General features: G+C 41.3%; 1 protein-coding gene across 2 annotated transcripts; it reads right to left on the bottom strand.

Moving 5' to 3' along the window:
* Positions 1–3,029: 3,029 nt before the first annotated feature.
* LOC102692314 (protein S100-A13-like) lies at positions 3,030–15,459 on the bottom strand. Of its 2 annotated transcripts, none has more exons than XM_006641668.3 (3): positions 15,276–15,459; positions 7,709–7,846; positions 3,030–3,849 (listed from the first exon to the last, which is right to left on the bottom strand). In XM_006641668.3, exons 1-3 carry the CDS (start codon positions 15,285–15,287, stop codon positions 3,679–3,681), a joined length of 321 nt encoding a protein of 106 aa, XP_006641731.1. In that variant the 5' UTR covers positions 15,288–15,459; the 3' UTR covers positions 3,030–3,678. The 2 variants fall into 2 exon arrangements, with proteins under 2 accessions (XP_006641731.1, XP_015192028.1); XM_015336542.2 differs by having other exon boundaries at positions 7,709–7,843.
* Between the last annotated feature and the right edge of the window lie 1,328 nt (positions 15,460–16,787).

Raw genomic sequence — 16,787 nt, 5'->3', positions numbered from 1 at the left:
TCAACTCGGGCTTCTGCTTAAGAAACGCAGGTGGTACTGCGTTGCTCGATAACGTCCCTTTGGCACTATACCAGCGAAGACGTACAATTATCTCGTACATTTGAGCCTGCCTTGACATACTGAAATGAACTTTCTCTTGGTTCTAGTGATGTTATCTGCAGGAAGAGTAAGAGTAAAAGAAGTCGTGGTAGCTTTTTCCGGGTCCAACTGGATCCGTTTCGGACTATTACAGGAAGCTAGGCGCCTTTGGCGCTGTTGAGCTACAGTTTTTTATTATTTTTTTTTATTTATGCTTAACAAAAGAAGAAAAATTACAAACCAAACAAGAGTACATATAACAATTCAAGACAAGGGGTACATATTACTACATAAATTCAAGTTATGAAAAAATATTAAACAAATTAAATAAAAATAATGTCCGCATTGCTTTCATATTTTTGCACATCGAAAAAGTCTGCAAATACCCCCTTACTCCCATTTTAAAATGCTCAAAGGGTACTTCCCATACCACTTCATTTTATGTATATAATAACGTGCCATTATAATAATTAAATTTATTACAAACGAAATGTTAATATTGTTTTCGATGGGGCTGAAACTTCATCTTTTTCATCAAAAGCTGTTGAGATACAGTTTGGTGCGGTGTGTTAAAACGTGACGCACGTGTAGTCGTTTTCCTCCCTGGTTTAACAAACGTAGCAGTTACAAAGCCCATCACTACTACCAAAGATCACTGTGTAACTTGAAGGTTTTGTCTCATGGTAGAGCCAGCTGCAGTTGCTATTGTAGTCTTTTCTCCACAAGTACATCTGTGACTTTTACCTCTGTCCTGTTACTGCTGCTGCTAATTCCATTACTACCTCAGCTGCTGTACTGCTGTTTCACCGCCGCCAATTCTAATACTGCCATTACAATTACCGCTACTTCTATAGCTATCACAATCACTGCGAATGTCTGTCTTAATAACGCATGTATCTGTTACTTGATGACTGGATTTCCTCTTTTTGAACGGGAAGGTGTTTTTACTCTAGAAGAGCTCCGCTAGGTCAGGACGCGCTGTCCGGGCAGGCAGGCTGTGACTCAGCTGCGACGCACTTGAGGGAACACGCTGTACACCAGCTGCTGTCAAGACACCCCCTGAATGACTTCAAGCCGATTCTCCCTCGCTTCCTTTTTCTGGACGGGACCCTCAGTCCACAGGAAAAAAGCGCACGTACTGTTCATGAAATGGAATGATGTCAGAAATAATGATGACATTATGAAGTAGTTATGACTGGCTGTGGAGTACACACCTGTTATTGTGCATTTCTGAAACCGAAGATTATTTAACATACTTCGCAAATTAGTAAACATCTCAACAAGTATATGGATATTCATACATTATATACTGTATACTTTATATGCATATGTAATAGGCTGGACAAAGTTATTCCAAATTCACTTATATTCTTACCAAAATCAAAACCCTTTTTTTGTCTCTCCTTATTCTTTGAAATAGAATGATATGGAATTTGCTCATCTCGGGACTTGTTTTAACCGTAAGACTTTTTTTTCAATCAGTGTCTGAGATTGCTCCCACTATTGCAGTGTTGGGTACAGTGATGGTCCTTCAAGAATCTAGTCAGTCAAATCAGATATAAGTGCAGAGTATGATAGGATGGTAAAAAAAATAATAACGGTGTGTTTTGTTTTTTTTACCTTGCTCTCTCACCACCCAACACGCTGTCTGGGTTAAATGGGGTCTCTGGAGTGTCTCTGTGTTCTTGTGTTAGTGTGTGTGCACTCTGTGATAAGCTGGCATCCCATCATGCATCCTGTGCTTTTTCAGCTCCTGCAACCTTTACTGTTTGTGAAATATCAGTGCCAGTAACTTGGTTATGAGGACATTTGTGGCTGTGCTTAATTTCTTGCGTCCTAGATAATTACTTTGGCAATCAGCTGTGGCCAAGTGCTACATTGTCTATCCGTCCCTGTCGGTATAATTTAGTTCCCCTACTTTTATTCAGACATTGAACTTGCCTCACTATGAATCTGGCAGTCACCTTTTCCAGGCTACCCAATCCATCCGAGTAGCTCACTGGCGGTACCTAGCACTTTTCTTTAAAGGAACTTTGCTAGCGTGCTCTACGCTTTCAAGGATATACTGTAAGCTCTAGTTTTTTCTCATACGCAGAAAAAAAACTTTTGAGTCACGTAAGACTAAATGCATTTTAATCGCACGCCAACAAAATCCACTTACGGAAAAAGTAAACCTGGCTTTAGGTTTATTACAGTGTACACAGACGTATTTCGGTTAGGCAAAAAAAAATGTTTCGCTCGTGAGAACGCCTGTATTTTACCACACCCGTGCACTATTTTACAAGCTGTTACGCTACTGAAAGTATTATTCTGCCCTCTGTTGAACTAAGAAGAGAGCAGCGCCTCCATGTTTCGGTAGGAGACCGCACCACACCGCCAAGAGGATGAAAAAGCGGATTTGCAAATAGTTATGAATACGTTTCCTTGTTTGTTGCAGCTCACGTTCACCCACCTCAACTAAAGCCAAAACTTTGCTTAGGCGCAGAGTCAAGATACAGCTCAGGAAACAGTAAGCCACTCACCAGTCTGTTTCTTCAGCTCCCTCTGGTGGTCTAGCAGGGAATTGATTCTCCCACCCATTTATTCACGCGTGTAACCAAACGCCATGACATAGTACTGTAGTTAAGTTATTCACCGTAGTTAGGACATCAGAAAAACGACGCCAAACCACTCTTTGCGTGGAAGGAAGGCTGAAGGGGAGGGCTTTTGCATAAAATCTCATTATAGTGAACCAAGACATTTCATGTCTGAATCAATGCAATAGAACCAACAAGTACGAAGGGATTTCAGATTCTTAGGTGTCTCAAATCTGAGCTCTCTGCACTAATCACGTGTGTGTCTTGGTTTGTCAGTCTAATGAGGAAATAGGATTATGTGATGATACATTTGGAAAGGATTTCAGGTTTGAACATAGCAGTAATCAAGTTTAATTTTTAAATCAAGCACAGGCATTTTTTTAAACAAATGGTTTTATTCCAGAAGTGTGTATGAAAACAACTAAGCGGAATGTTCTTTAACATGAATGATATAAGAATTTCTTTTTTCAGTCTCTCATTGGAGATGTGCAGATGGACAGATTTGTCTTGACTGTAAGACAGGAATTAATATCTATGTCTGGAAGTATATCATGCCGATGAAAGAAAAAATACATTGAGTTATCAGAACATTCACGGACAGTACATTCTGTCGTTCTGCTAAATGACAGCAGCAGCACTGAATTCTTGTTCCTTATTGATTCTAACTGATGAGTTTCTCTCATTAACACATCAGCACCTCAGTTATGTCAGACTGCAGGCCTGATTTACCCGGCAAATGGACTGTAGGCTAATTGCTCATCTAATGAATGTGCTTAAGAGTGAAAGGTTTGCACACCATATACCACAGTATAAAACAAGGACCACTGGGTTGAGTCTGAGGTCATTTCAGTTCTGAGGCTCAGCTTTTTTCTCTTTGCTCTTGGGATGACTCTGGAGTGCAGTGCTAGCTCTGTGTTCTCTATTGGGAGTGGTTATAAGGGAGGTGGGGATGGGATAGACCTTCTTGCTTGGCACAAACAGCTTCAGGGGCTCTGGTTAGAGCTCCGTTCCTGCGAGCCAGGTTTTATAAGAGCAGGCAGCTGCACTTGACAGATTTCTGGTGACTGGTCAAGCCTTCTTGGGCACCAGCCAGTTGCTGGATCAGCCCCCAGAACTCCTTGAAGGTGATTCCCTCACTGTCCTTGACATTCATAGTCTTCAGCAGCTCTGCCACAGCCTGGTCATCACCGGAGTTCTGCAGGAAAAAGAGACTAGTTGACACAAATGACTGGACCCTCTTTGGCACAAGATTCTTATTAGCCAGCAAAAGACCGAGCAATGACTACAGAGAGTAATCTCTTTGCTCTTTTTTGGGGTGAGTTTTGATAACCTTTTTGTTTTGCGAAAAATGGATATTGGAAAGTACTATCACCTGCAGAGCACTGGTGTGGTTTAACTACTCACAGTACAGCAAGTTGCCAATCTAGCCTCTATACAAGCACCAGCAAGATGACTGAGGTATTTTCATTTTGAAAACCTTTCTTGTTTCTCCATTTGCAAAGGTAAGGAGAAATTCTCCCTTCAGAAAAGTTTATTTGATCTTACAGTGACAATCCGAATGTGATTAATCTGTATTCCCCCCCACTGGACTTAATGGGGATGCATTCACTTTTTTGGCATTCTTTCTAGAGGTCTTTGAACAACAGCAATTCTGAATACACAGTGCACGTGACATCATGTGTTTAGATTTGAAGGAAGGCTTTTGATTACATTTCTCACAGACAGAATCTCAGGAGTATTTAAATGACCGTACAGTAGGTTCTCGACATCAGAGAGCTAAACATTTGAACACAAAATCGCTTATTCGCGATTCTGTGTGGCTGACGGAGCTTGATTGGAAGAACAGCAGACTGGGATGAAGCATATGTTTCAAATTAGCAACCCAACAGACCGGGGTCGTCACATGAATCTAACTAATGGAGCGAGCCTCTCCCCATGCCTCCCGCCCAAGTATTCGCCACCGGACCTTAGTGTGGGCTTGTTTTTATACTGTACTGAACCATGCCGATTCTGTGTCAGCAGCATGAGGAGTGACAGTCCTGCAGACGACTTTGCAGGCTCTGCGACACTTTCATGTCCCGTTTCACTACAGAGCGGCTTGATAATCACGGAGGCAGAGAAAGCAAGTGCAGGCTGGAGGCAGAGGGGGGATTCTCATTTATTATAGCTATTCACTGTACCCTTGTGATCAGCATTGTTTGTTTTAGTAGATGTTATTTTTTATAAATGTAAACCCAAGCGTTAGTACTTTATCATACATGGGAGAATTACGTATGTCGTCTAACCATAAATACGATATTCTATAATACATTATGCAAGAGTATTAACGTGGACTTGGTTGTTTTTTTTAATTTGGCTATTTGCAAAAGCATTCTGCAGATCTCGAGACCCTACATATGGAATATAACAGAAATTCTGATGGTGGGCTGAGATAGTCGTCAGGTAAAGAGTATTTGAAACGGTGCTCTGTCTCCCTCTAGTGGACGGATGTCTAAATGTTAGATATAGAGATTACCATAAGCATCGCACAAAAAGTGAATGGCCATTTTTAAGGAATAAAGGGAGATTATTTTTATACAGCTCACTATTTCTATGTACAATAAAATACTCTGCATCAGTACATAATCCCTGTCTTCTGTAAATTGCATGAGCATTTCCTGAAATTGATGGACATACAGTGTAGTTATGCTTTACTTGTGGGACAGGAGTTATGCTTATTTGCTATGCTTGATTTTTTTTTTGATGTTCACTTCTATTCAGTGTATTAGGCGAGTGGTATTTTAAAGTGCTTTGACATTGCTGTCATTTGAAGTGTAACTCAGTTTAAGATTTTTCCATTGGAGGTTTGCACTGAAAACTCACAAGTATACTATGTGTTTTTAGTACTAGTATGTTAGACGTTAGACTAGGATATGCACTGTAAACTTTTCTCCATTCACACCAGACAAAAGGTTTATTATACAGTACAATCCTCATTAAAATAGTGCAATATTGTTTGATGTTTTTGCTGTCATTTTTTAAAATGGAATAAAGGCAGAACAGCATGGATAATATTTGAATTTCACAAAGGAAAGGAGGGCAGACGAGTGGCATTGCACTTTTGTAAAACTTCATTTCAAACAGTAAGTTTGTCCATGAAACAAGACATTTATTTTCCACTGCTATCGATATTTGGACATTCAGTTCCCATGGACATTTTCATCCGTCTCACCCACTGAACTCCGTAGCTCTTTCACAGTCGTTGACCACAGGGCACATCCCTTGCCCGTGTCCTCTTGCTCAGCTTCTCAGTTTGGAGGGACACCCTGGTCTAGGACCTGTTTGGGTTCCACGTCTGAATAATCTTCTTCATTATAGTCATAGAAATGTTAAGAGTCTCCTGTTGTTTCATCTTTCTTGTAGTCTATGCTTTTATGCAGCTTTATGCCTGCGTTTTGAAAACTCATCAGTCTTCATGGTTGAATCACTGCTTGATATTCACAACCTGACTCACTGACTGTACAGAGACAGTAGTATTTATAGTATTCTGAAGTCAGGTGAACCAACATTATTGCACATTCAACTAATTGTGTGCCGTGTTAAAAGTCATTTTGTGCACCTTAATTTTTGAATACTCATCCAATCATGACATTTCTGTTTTATATATTATCTATTTATTCCTCCATTTTCGTTTCTTGCTTTGAATGTGTGGAGTAGATAGTGTATATAACAAATACGGCTGCTTCAAAAGAGTCCCGACTACAAAGCAACCACGTGTGAAAACTGTGCAAGAGTCTGAATACTTTTGCATGCTACTTTGCGTAAGATACACTGTATGCATAACAGATTTTACAGAACACATTTTTTTAGTTATTGGATATTACAATAGTTTATGTCATAAAAATCAAACTACAAAGACTGTGACCACAGAAATAAGAAACGGGACAGGCATTCTATCCCCACTGACAGAGACCTTGTGACCCAACAGCAAGTTCAGTCCCCATGCTGCACTGGCAGTGAACTTCACAGCTCTTCAGACTGTCTTCCAGAGTACTTGCAGCTGCATGGTAACAATCTGTCCCCTAGGACAGAGCTCTCACAACCCCACAGTGTAACAGATTGTCCCCCGTGACAGAACCTTTCCTGTCCCACTCACACAGCCTGTCTGTCCCCAGTGACAGTCCTCACACCTCCATACTGCATAGGCCCCTCTCATGACATTCATCTGAATGATAAGTACTTTGCAATAAATGTTTTCCATGCATGCATGTATTGAGTTTGCATGCATTTGACTTTGGTGTTGTAATGCACTGTATCTCAGGACAATACAGACCCATCTGGAAATGATGATACAAGTTAAATGGATGCTATGAAAATCTGTGAGGTTTCCAGTCATTTCATTTATAGGAACAAAAGGCATATTGGCATATTTCTACAGGACAGGCATACCCTATGGGAGTGCCTGTCCTATAGAAATGGATCTTGTAATTGATTAAATCATCTCATTGATCTACAGTAGGTCTTGAAATAGGGTACAAGAACAGGTTGTCATTCTTCAAGAACATTTTTTATTTTGGCCACACCCTTTGTGAACAACATCAGTGCTGTTTTCCTCTGCTAGTCTGAGCGCTGCCTCTGATCATCCAAAGAGTACTAATTCAGGAGTTGGAGGTACATGTTCTTCCCACACATTTTTGAGTAGCTCTGAAAGGCAGCCAGCTTTTCTAAATGACACACGGCTCACGGCTCTGTCTCCCTCTCTCTCTTCCACGCCCTCGCTCTCTCTCTCAGGCACCTGGCTGGGCCGCGCCTACAGGAAGAATGACTTGCAGCCACACCCTGAGCATGCACTCAGTACACACTCACCCTCGCTTCTAGTCCTCTGCCTGCCTGTCTCACAAACCCTCTCACTCTGCTTGGTATTTGCTTTTCTCTGCCCATTCAAATGAAAGTGGACCCAGTATGAAAGCCGTTGTGAGAACACGCCACTGCGATGGGGTTTTCTTGTATATGTACGGCAGTGCTCGGGCACACCGGCGGGCACTCGGACACCCGGGCAAGCTCAGGCAGCTCACCTTCACCAGGTTGGGAAGCTGGCTGGACAGCAGGCTCTTGAACTCCTCAGTCTTCAGGGTCGTGCCATTGGAGCCCGCGGCATTGTGGAACTCAGTCACCAGAGTGTTAATGGCATTCTCCAGGTCTGAGGGCTTCTGCTGGAGGAGGGAGGGGGGGGAAGAGAGAGCAAATCAGGGAACTCCATCTTGGGTCGGACTCACAGGACCTACAGCTGGTCCTGCAGCAGTGCACTGGGAGCCAGCATGACAAAGGCACAGCCCGGTACAGCAGAGGGCCTTAATGACAGCGAAAGCATGAACAAAAGTGCATCAGAGAACGGTGAAGCCACGGTGAAAGCACAGACGCAAACGAAATGAGAAACCGAAATGAGAAACGACTAGCCTAGGCACAGTATAACCTGGGGAACCAGAAAACATTACACCGGAGTCTTTCTAAAGTAGTTTTGTGTAAGATTCCTGTAAAAACAACTGCCTCATTTTCCTGATGGCTTGAAGTAAAAGGCTCAGTTAAATAATAAGACTGTATCTTCTCATCCATCTCTGAGCCTGTGTTAATCAAGGCAGGTAAACAGACCTGGGTTCAGCACTGGGTGGAAGGGCTGTTTGCTCTGGGTTTGGACCCAGATCCGGAACAGCACTGCTGCACTGTGACTCAGAGGTATCACTCCTGCTTTTTACTAGTCAATTCAATTCAATGGGCGTTTTTTTGGCATGACCGAAGAATACCATTAACACAACAGTTACTGTATAAACATATCATTGCATATATACATATACACACACATCACATAAAACATTGTGGAGAGCCAGCCTGAGGTTTCTCAGGCTGTGACAGGAAATCACATACTAGGCTGCAGTTTTATTGGGTTTCCTTCCTCAGTAGGACTGGAAGCTACTCCATTTCTGCCAGCAGTGGGAATTCTGGGATTAGGGTTCTTACTTTAAGGAAGAATGTCAAATTCCAGGGGACTTCTTCAGTCAAGGAAGCTAGGCTGCTGCTGACTGTGTGAGTGACCTCAACCAAAAGTTACTGCTCTCTAAACAGAAAGCAATTAATAAAACAATTACGCATTGGAACCTAACATGATCAGGAGTTCACCAAAGAATTCATCTGAAGTAACAGAATCTCTTTAATCCCGGAGAGGACTGTGAAAGCAATCAATTCAAGTGCTGTCTTTTTGTCAGAGTCCACTCTCTGGAATCCTGGAATTCCAGGAAAGACTGGCTGTGTTTATGGGATCAATTAGCTACTAGGATCCAGAAAAGCAAAGGGTAAATGAACTACACAGGAAGCCCACAATTTTCTGCTCAAATGTCTGTGATCATGTTTGTAATTAAGACAGCCATGACAATAATGCGATATAGATGTCACATGTAGAAGGGTGTGTACATATTGGAATTCCCCGTTTTCTGAAGCTTGAGACCAAAATAAATTTAAGATTAATTGCTGATGTAAAGAGGACATTTGCTCAATCTAGTTGATTTGGTTTCCAGTAGGTAATTGATTGCATCTAACCATTTCTTGAAAGAAACCAAAAATAAGTATCTACAACAAGATAACATGGTACTCTGTATATTGTTCCTGATATCTATAACTCTTTGTGAAAAGAAATGACTCAGTCCAAAAGAAATTGATTATACTGTACCATGTTGAAGAAAACAAAACACAGTCACAGGAACTACTGGAAATCTGTCAAAACAGGCAGATTATTGACTGCCTAAATTTGCTGCTGTTTTTAATCAGCCACACAAGCATTTCATTACATCGGCTAAGAGAAAAGGAAAAACAGAGCTGCCAATGGTAAAATACCTAAAGCTTTTTCTAGGTGGTGTGTAAGATTCTCAACTCAATAAAAAAATGGAATCAAATTACCCGTTAGATTTTGGGAAAACGCGCAGACTCAGTAACATTAAAAATCCAGGCTCTCAAAGATGCCAAACGAGGCTGAAACTGAGAATTAGAGACTCTTGCAGAAAGGGCTGCATTTAATTTGGAAATTAGATGCATATAAGATCCCCGTAGCAATAACCGCCTCATTTTCCTGATGGCTTTAAGACGTTCTCAGGCACTGCATTTAAAATAGCAAGAGGAGAGGAGCACACAGCTGTCACATCTATTTCAGTAAAATACGTAGAGGCTGTTAACAGTTCACCTTCACACAACAGGTAGAATCACAGACCAGCATCAGCTACACAGTTTAGCCCATCAATTTTCCATAAGGACAGGGCATGAGACAGAATTTCACATAAAAGAAGATAATCCTAAAACCAGTTTGAAGAAACAAACTGGGTTTTAACTAAGACAGAGGTTTTTTTTGTAAGACAACTTTATAATAATTAATAACTAACGTTGGTAAAAAGGGAAGATTACAGCATGAATGAAGCCCATTATGAAGGATAATCTGCCTTTAATTTGTTCATAGACCCTGATCACAATATTGTATATGGCAGCCTGTAGTCTATCTCTGAATTCTTATAAGGAAAATTAAGGTTTTTGATTAGTTTTGTGCATCAGTGTGTCTATTTTTGTTATATTATTGTTCCTCTTCATCTCAAGTCTGTATCTTGTGTTTCAGGTCATTGAACTCTTAAAGCACAGTATGCATTTAGATATTTTTCACAAGCTCTTTTGTACCTTTTTGAGAGCCCCATGAGCTGTATCCTTTCATGCCAAATAAATGATCCTATAATACTGAGCACTACTTCTGATGTGATTCAATCTATTTCTTAGCACTGGCATATTTTGATTTGGAGACTTCCTCCAAATCAAAATTTCTCAGACATTTCTCAAAGTACATAGAAGCCTGAGACCTGTATATCTGTTCTCGGGTAGCTCATCATACCCCCATTCCTGCCCTGCAGTGCGAAAGATGCAGCAATGAGAAACAAAGTGATGAGCAAACCTTCATTTAGAGGTAGGCATCCCAGGGCCACTGTGCTGATGAGTAACACAGCCCTGAGGTTTCCTTAGGAACTGGGCTGGAACATCTAACCTCAGCACAAATATCTCGTAAATGGCAATTTCCTTTAATCCCCTTTGTCTGCCTTTCAAGAGCGATTTCTTCATTCCAGTTTTAGTTAACTCCCCAACGACTATGCCTGCTCACTCTGCATAACATTCTGCCTTCAACCTGATCTCCAGAAACCAAGCTCTGCCAGAATTATCCTCAGTATGTTTGGGGCTAATTTCTTCTAGCTTATAATCATCTAATCGCATTACTCGAGTAGTCCAAATCAAGACTCATCAAGGGCTATGTGCATTTGTATCTGTTGACTGTATAAAAATATGTGTTTGATATCCATTAGAGATGTTCAGTAAGAAGGATTACCTAAGGAGAAGGGCTTTAATAGCATTTTTGTCCTGAAAGAATCCTGAACTCAATACTTCAGGACTGTATACTTATACTGTGATTGAAGGAACATGAACAAACGAGTCAATGACCTAAGAATTATTTGCAAGACAAGATTTTAGGATCATTTACCTGTTGCTAATTATCTTCTTATCACATGATCAAAGTAAGCTCAATGACCTCCCTTTGTCTACACTTTGAACTGCACTTAAAGCAGTCAGAAATACTCAAACATACTTAAACTGGGTTTAGGATGCAGGACAATTAGGATGTATATTTACTGAAGGAAGACACCCCATTTCAGCTGGGGAAATCCTCACGTGATTCTGGATCTCAAGGATCTAATTATCCTGGGAAGAGGCCACGACACGCCTTTGTGTTCCCAAGGTTACCTTCATAACTGTATGCAAAGCCCCACAGCTGGACAGAGAAGCTACGTTGATCACTGCCAAGTCATGCTGAGTAAATTCACCCTTTATGTCAAGCTATGAACTTGATGAATTATCAGTGACTTTGGCAACAAAGATCTCTCCAAATTCAAATTAAGGTTGTTGGAAAATGTTCAGGTCTACTGGCATGGCCATTTACATTGCAAAGTGGGTCTACCTTAATTTCTGAATTCTTTCATTAGTAGCAACTAGAGAGGGGAAGCAGACACTGTAGAGACGTTTCTGAATACTCATGCATGTAAACACTTTTAAACCTTTAGCTATTGATCAGCATGAGTGTACTTTGTTCAACTGGAATGTCAGAATTCAAAACCATCTTCAGTTTCAAAATGTATTTTATAGAATATAATATGTATTTTCATAAATGAAAAGGCTTATCATCAGTTTACTGGCATCGGCTATCAAGAGCAAAATGACCCATACCTGTATTATTGAGGAACATACGGTAGATGCACACAGCCCTGGTGTTGTGTCCAAAAATACTAAAAATCCTGTCCATCAGAAAGAACCATGCTATCTTTGTAAAAATAAAATTGAATCATGTTTCAATCAATCACAGTCAACTTGTTAGTACTTAAGCAAGGTTAGAAAAGGGAGAGAGCCCATTTGTCATTTCAAGCAAGTTCTCAAACTAAGGATTCTGTCCTGCTATTTATTGACAGATTCCACAGAATCTTCTTCAACAACATGGCTTGTTCCAGACTCCCATACATATTGTGTAAAGCCACTCTTCCCGAATTCAGCTCTAAATAGGCTCTTTCCCCATTTCCATTTGTAGACTTTGTCCTATCTGGTCTTACTCTTAAACTAAAGAGGTACTTCAACTTTCTTGGACTAACTGAAGGATGTTCAGTTTGTCTATTCAGGATTCTTTTAGTCACCGTTGTCCAAAAACTGAAGCAGATTAATCCCCATCTGTGTAATTTGTTTGAGACCAGAAGTTAGTTTTGTTGCCCCTTTTTTTTGCACTGAATCCAGAGCAGCAATGACAAAGCTCCAATTCCAGACAGTGGTGCCTAGACTTGCAAGGCTTGCTAAGCACTTACCAAGCCCTGCTGCGAATAAAAAAAAAAAACAAATTAAGATCGGGCGAGTCCAAATGAAGCCGAGAAATGACGAGTGGACAATGAGGACAAGAAGATTTAAAGGAGAGTCTCTCCAGCTCAGCACAAACCCCTGAAAGGAAACATTAAAGGCTGTATGAATGCAGCTGCTTCAGCAGACACTGTGCTAAAAGACGGGGGTTTGAGAGGAGAGGATATAAATGAGAGAATCTGAGGAATTCAGCCTGGGATTTCAAAATAAGAGCATTGCTGTTGCAACAAGATCAGGATCCAAAAAACTAAACTTACATTTCTGTTTGTGGCAGAAAACACAACACAGCATATTTATTATTAGGCTCTAGTAAATGCATCTGGCACAAACCCTGTTAAAATTACATTGCAGAAAGCTCTTTTTTTTTTCTAATCATATCCTTAAACCAACTGCTTAAGCACGGTCTTTTTCAAATGTTTCTCCTCTTTCACGTACTGTAATTTGCTTAACACACCTATTTCATCCTACTGGTTCTTTTATTACCATGCTTTGCATGATTATTTAAATGTTTTCGGTTGTGTAGTGCTTCAAGTTATAGACTGACGCTGTGAAAATAACTGTACAAAACAAAGCCGCCGAAGAACAATTATCAACAAAAATTAGACCCTTTTCACAGAAGCGGAGAGCATTTATCTCGGAACCTCATCTGCTTGTCTGTTGAGGGATCCAGGCAGATTGCGGAGAGAGGAGAGTAATAAGACAGAGCTCTGTTTGTTAGAGTCTGTGAGGTGTTTGTCTTCAGGGTGTAGCAGCAGCTCCAGAATCCAGTTGGGCAACTCAGTGGGGCAAGTCAGGAACTAGCAGGAGTAATGATGACATTCTGACTAACTCCCTGGAGCTCCATTTGTGACACACAAGACGAGCAAACAGTTCTTGCAACATTCTCAAGAGCACCTGGTGGAATCTGAGCTGTTTTGTGTCGGCACTCAAGAGGATCTGAACGGGACAAACTCCCTGCTGAACACCGAGACTTTACTAATGAGAAAGGGAATAGAATATGCAGCATTTTATTTCTGTATACCACATTTTACCAGGGTATAGAAGTGTTCATTATAACAAACAATTCATCACACTGTATTATGGTGTATTACAGTATACCATATTGTCATGATTACCATAAAGTAAAACGGTTTTATAGCAAGCGTCGTGGGAGTTCACCAGCATCTGTTTAATTTTGTAAACGCATACCAGGTTTTCCCAAAATTAATTATACAATGTCACAGTTTCCTGTGATGAATTACAGTTAAAACAGAATACTACAGTTAACCTTATCACGGCAAACCACTGTTATGCTATATTAGAGTTTATAGCACACAGTATAGCGGTTCACCCTGGTGTTTTATAATTTATCATAGTATACCTTATTTTACTATGGTGCTTTGTAGTTCACTATAACTATAATATACCATAGCTTGTGGTAGTGCATTACACTACTTTCAATGTTATTCCAGCAGTTTTCCACCTAGGAACTGACTGGGCAGGGCAGGGCAGGGCGGATCCATCCTGTGGGAGAGTCCCCTCAAAGTTTATCTCCCGATAATAGAAGGAGTCTGTTTTGACTGATATTTATCTCGCTTTAAATATATAAAAAGCGAACGACAGAACTTCGAGATACTGGACTATCCCCCCCACTACGGTCGATCATTTATTACATACGGTATTTCTAACCAGAAGAGCTCAGGGGGAGGTTTAAAAACGAGCAATTCTAGCATGTCACAGCATTATTTCCCTGGGGGAACATTTTAATAATTAAAGCCCAGGTCTCGCATGGACTGATTAAACCGTAAAAAGTAAAAAAGGTGGGGGTCTACTTAAGTTACAGCACAAAAAAAAGCCAAGCGCTGTCTTTTCCATCAACGTGGAAACAAAGCTGGCGAGCGGGCGAATTTTTTTTTTCTGCACAGCAGAGCACGAAGTCCAACTCCCTTTCCTCTTTGCTGGACAAGAGCATATTATCCCTGACAAGCGTCTGTCTGCGAAAGCAAAGCGCTGATTGAGTTCCCGTGATTGCAGTTTAAGTCTAAGGACAACACAGTGGATCAAGAGAAAGGCGCAGAAATTCATCCGGACTAAATCCATTTAACGTCCTAGCCCCTGATCTCGCTGATCGACTCGAGTTTCGGGGTACTGTTGATTCCGAAATATTTTAAAATCCAACAGCGCCTCAAACTTTGACCATCGGCGTACAAGGGACGGCGTTAGGATATGTATTAAAAATAAGACCTACAGAACAATAAATCAAATACCACCTAGTTTTCGATGTTTCTTGCTGCAGCAAAAAAGTTTATTATTAAAAAGGAGTTAAGAGTGTCATTTGTAAATTTTACCTTCCAAAATTACATTTCCCATTTTCAAGACGATCAACGCCCTTCTGTAACTTGAAAGGTGTTTCCACGCGTTTCGAGTGTCTAGGCTCAGTGATCACAACACTGCAACGCTAACTGCGTTATAGCAATAGCTTACTTAATTGGTAAAATACACACACAATAAGTAAAATAACTGCGTCTAGATCTACAGCTTTACTCAGTTATGCAGATTTACTTTTTTTCCCCTTTACGGTTATCCTTTTTACCTACACGACCGCTCCTACTGGCTTTACAAACTGTAGATACTTTGCAAAACCAGGCAAAACCTTTTGAAAACCGGCAACATGTGGATCGTATTATCCCCTACCTGATCCGCCATTTGGAGTTTTCTTTCCCTTGATTTCAATATCTGCCGAAGTTGCCCTGCAAAGTTTAACAGTTAAAACTTTTCTCTCTCCCTCTCTTTCCTTCTCTCTCTCTCTCCCCCTCCCTCTCTCTCTCTCTCTCAACGTGCCATAGCTCTCCCAAGCACAGCCTGGCTCCGCTCCCAAGTCCACCCACTCCCTGGAAACGCGCAGGGCGACGCGAGATTCCACCTCCAGTGTCAGAGAGCCGGAGGAGAGAGGCGATGTGGCAGAAGAGCTACAGCCGAAACACAATTCACTGGGGTGGGGTTGTGGAGGAGGTGGGGGAGATTAACAAAGCCAGGCGAGGAAGGAAGGGCAACTATTATACTGGGCTGTGATACATTGTTCACGTTTTTTTTTTCCCATTCAATTAATTAGACCGCTCAAGTTACAGAGTTACAGTGCACCCCCCCCCGAAAGGATCTGGGCACATCTGGATCTTTTTAGGAACAGTTGGAACACGCCTCGGATCAACGAGGGCTTCCCTTCAAGTTTAGACTGGTTGACCGACCATTCTTTTCATTCAGGGCGTAGTATTTAAAGACGAAGTTGCGAAATCAGTCGCGATCCCGTAGTTGGTGGAATAAATTGCACGAGATTGAAAACTCGTTCCCCATTCCAAGACGACGTTTGGAAGTGCCGGGGCCATCTGGGAAGGCTCACATCCTGCGTGGAATGCGCTGGTTGACGGCGCAGCGCTCCTGCGTAACACAGGTGTGGCCGAGCGCTCGAGTTATCAATACTCATCGCTTTAACACAGTCACGGACGTGGGAAAAAAAAAGCCGCAGAGGCAAAACGGGTCTTGCCACATTCTGGAGATTGCTCCCGGTTTTTAACCGCGCACTTCTGAAAACGCAGTGACTATTGCTTTCTCTTTGAGTTCATTTGTTGTCTTGAAGCGTGCCGGGGATTTTGATACCGTTCAAATATAGATCACAACACATGATCTATTTCAATCAATCAGTATTGGAGAGCTGCCCTGCCTGCAGCTCTCTTTATATTTGCTGGGGTTTTCTCGGCTCCCCACACTCTCCTGCTTCAACAGGTCCCTGCATTAACTGAACTGAGGGTGTAGTGCTGCCTCTGAACAAATAGGCACCTTTTTGATGTAGCATTCTTGTTTCTGTCTGTAAAGTGCTTAACACGTTATTAGCGTTACGTCCACGCATGTGGGAGCTATATTATCTCAAACACAGTATCAACACTTTTAGCTGAGCATGGGCCCAGCAGCATCTGGGCTGGTTTGAAAGGAATTACAAGTTACATATGGGATTTAATGCAAGTTTCTAACCTTGACCCAGCCCTATAGACCTACAACGAGTCCTGTGACATTTTGGCAAGTATGTTTCAATAAGCAAATATCTTTCAATTAGCATCAGTTTAGAATAAATACTTTGCAATTTGCAAAGCACTGTGAGAAAATTACCCAAATTCTGGTTGTGCAGGACTCCTGTGTTCTCTAGTTGCCCTT

Source organism: Lepisosteus oculatus, chromosome 27, assembly GCF_040954835.1.
Source record: "Lepisosteus oculatus isolate fLepOcu1 chromosome 27, fLepOcu1.hap2, whole genome shotgun sequence".
Lineage (NCBI taxonomy): Eukaryota > Metazoa > Chordata > Actinopteri > Semionotiformes > Lepisosteidae > Lepisosteus > Lepisosteus oculatus.
Note: the sequence above shows the minus strand (reverse complement) of the source record. Positions and strands in the feature narration are given on the sequence as shown.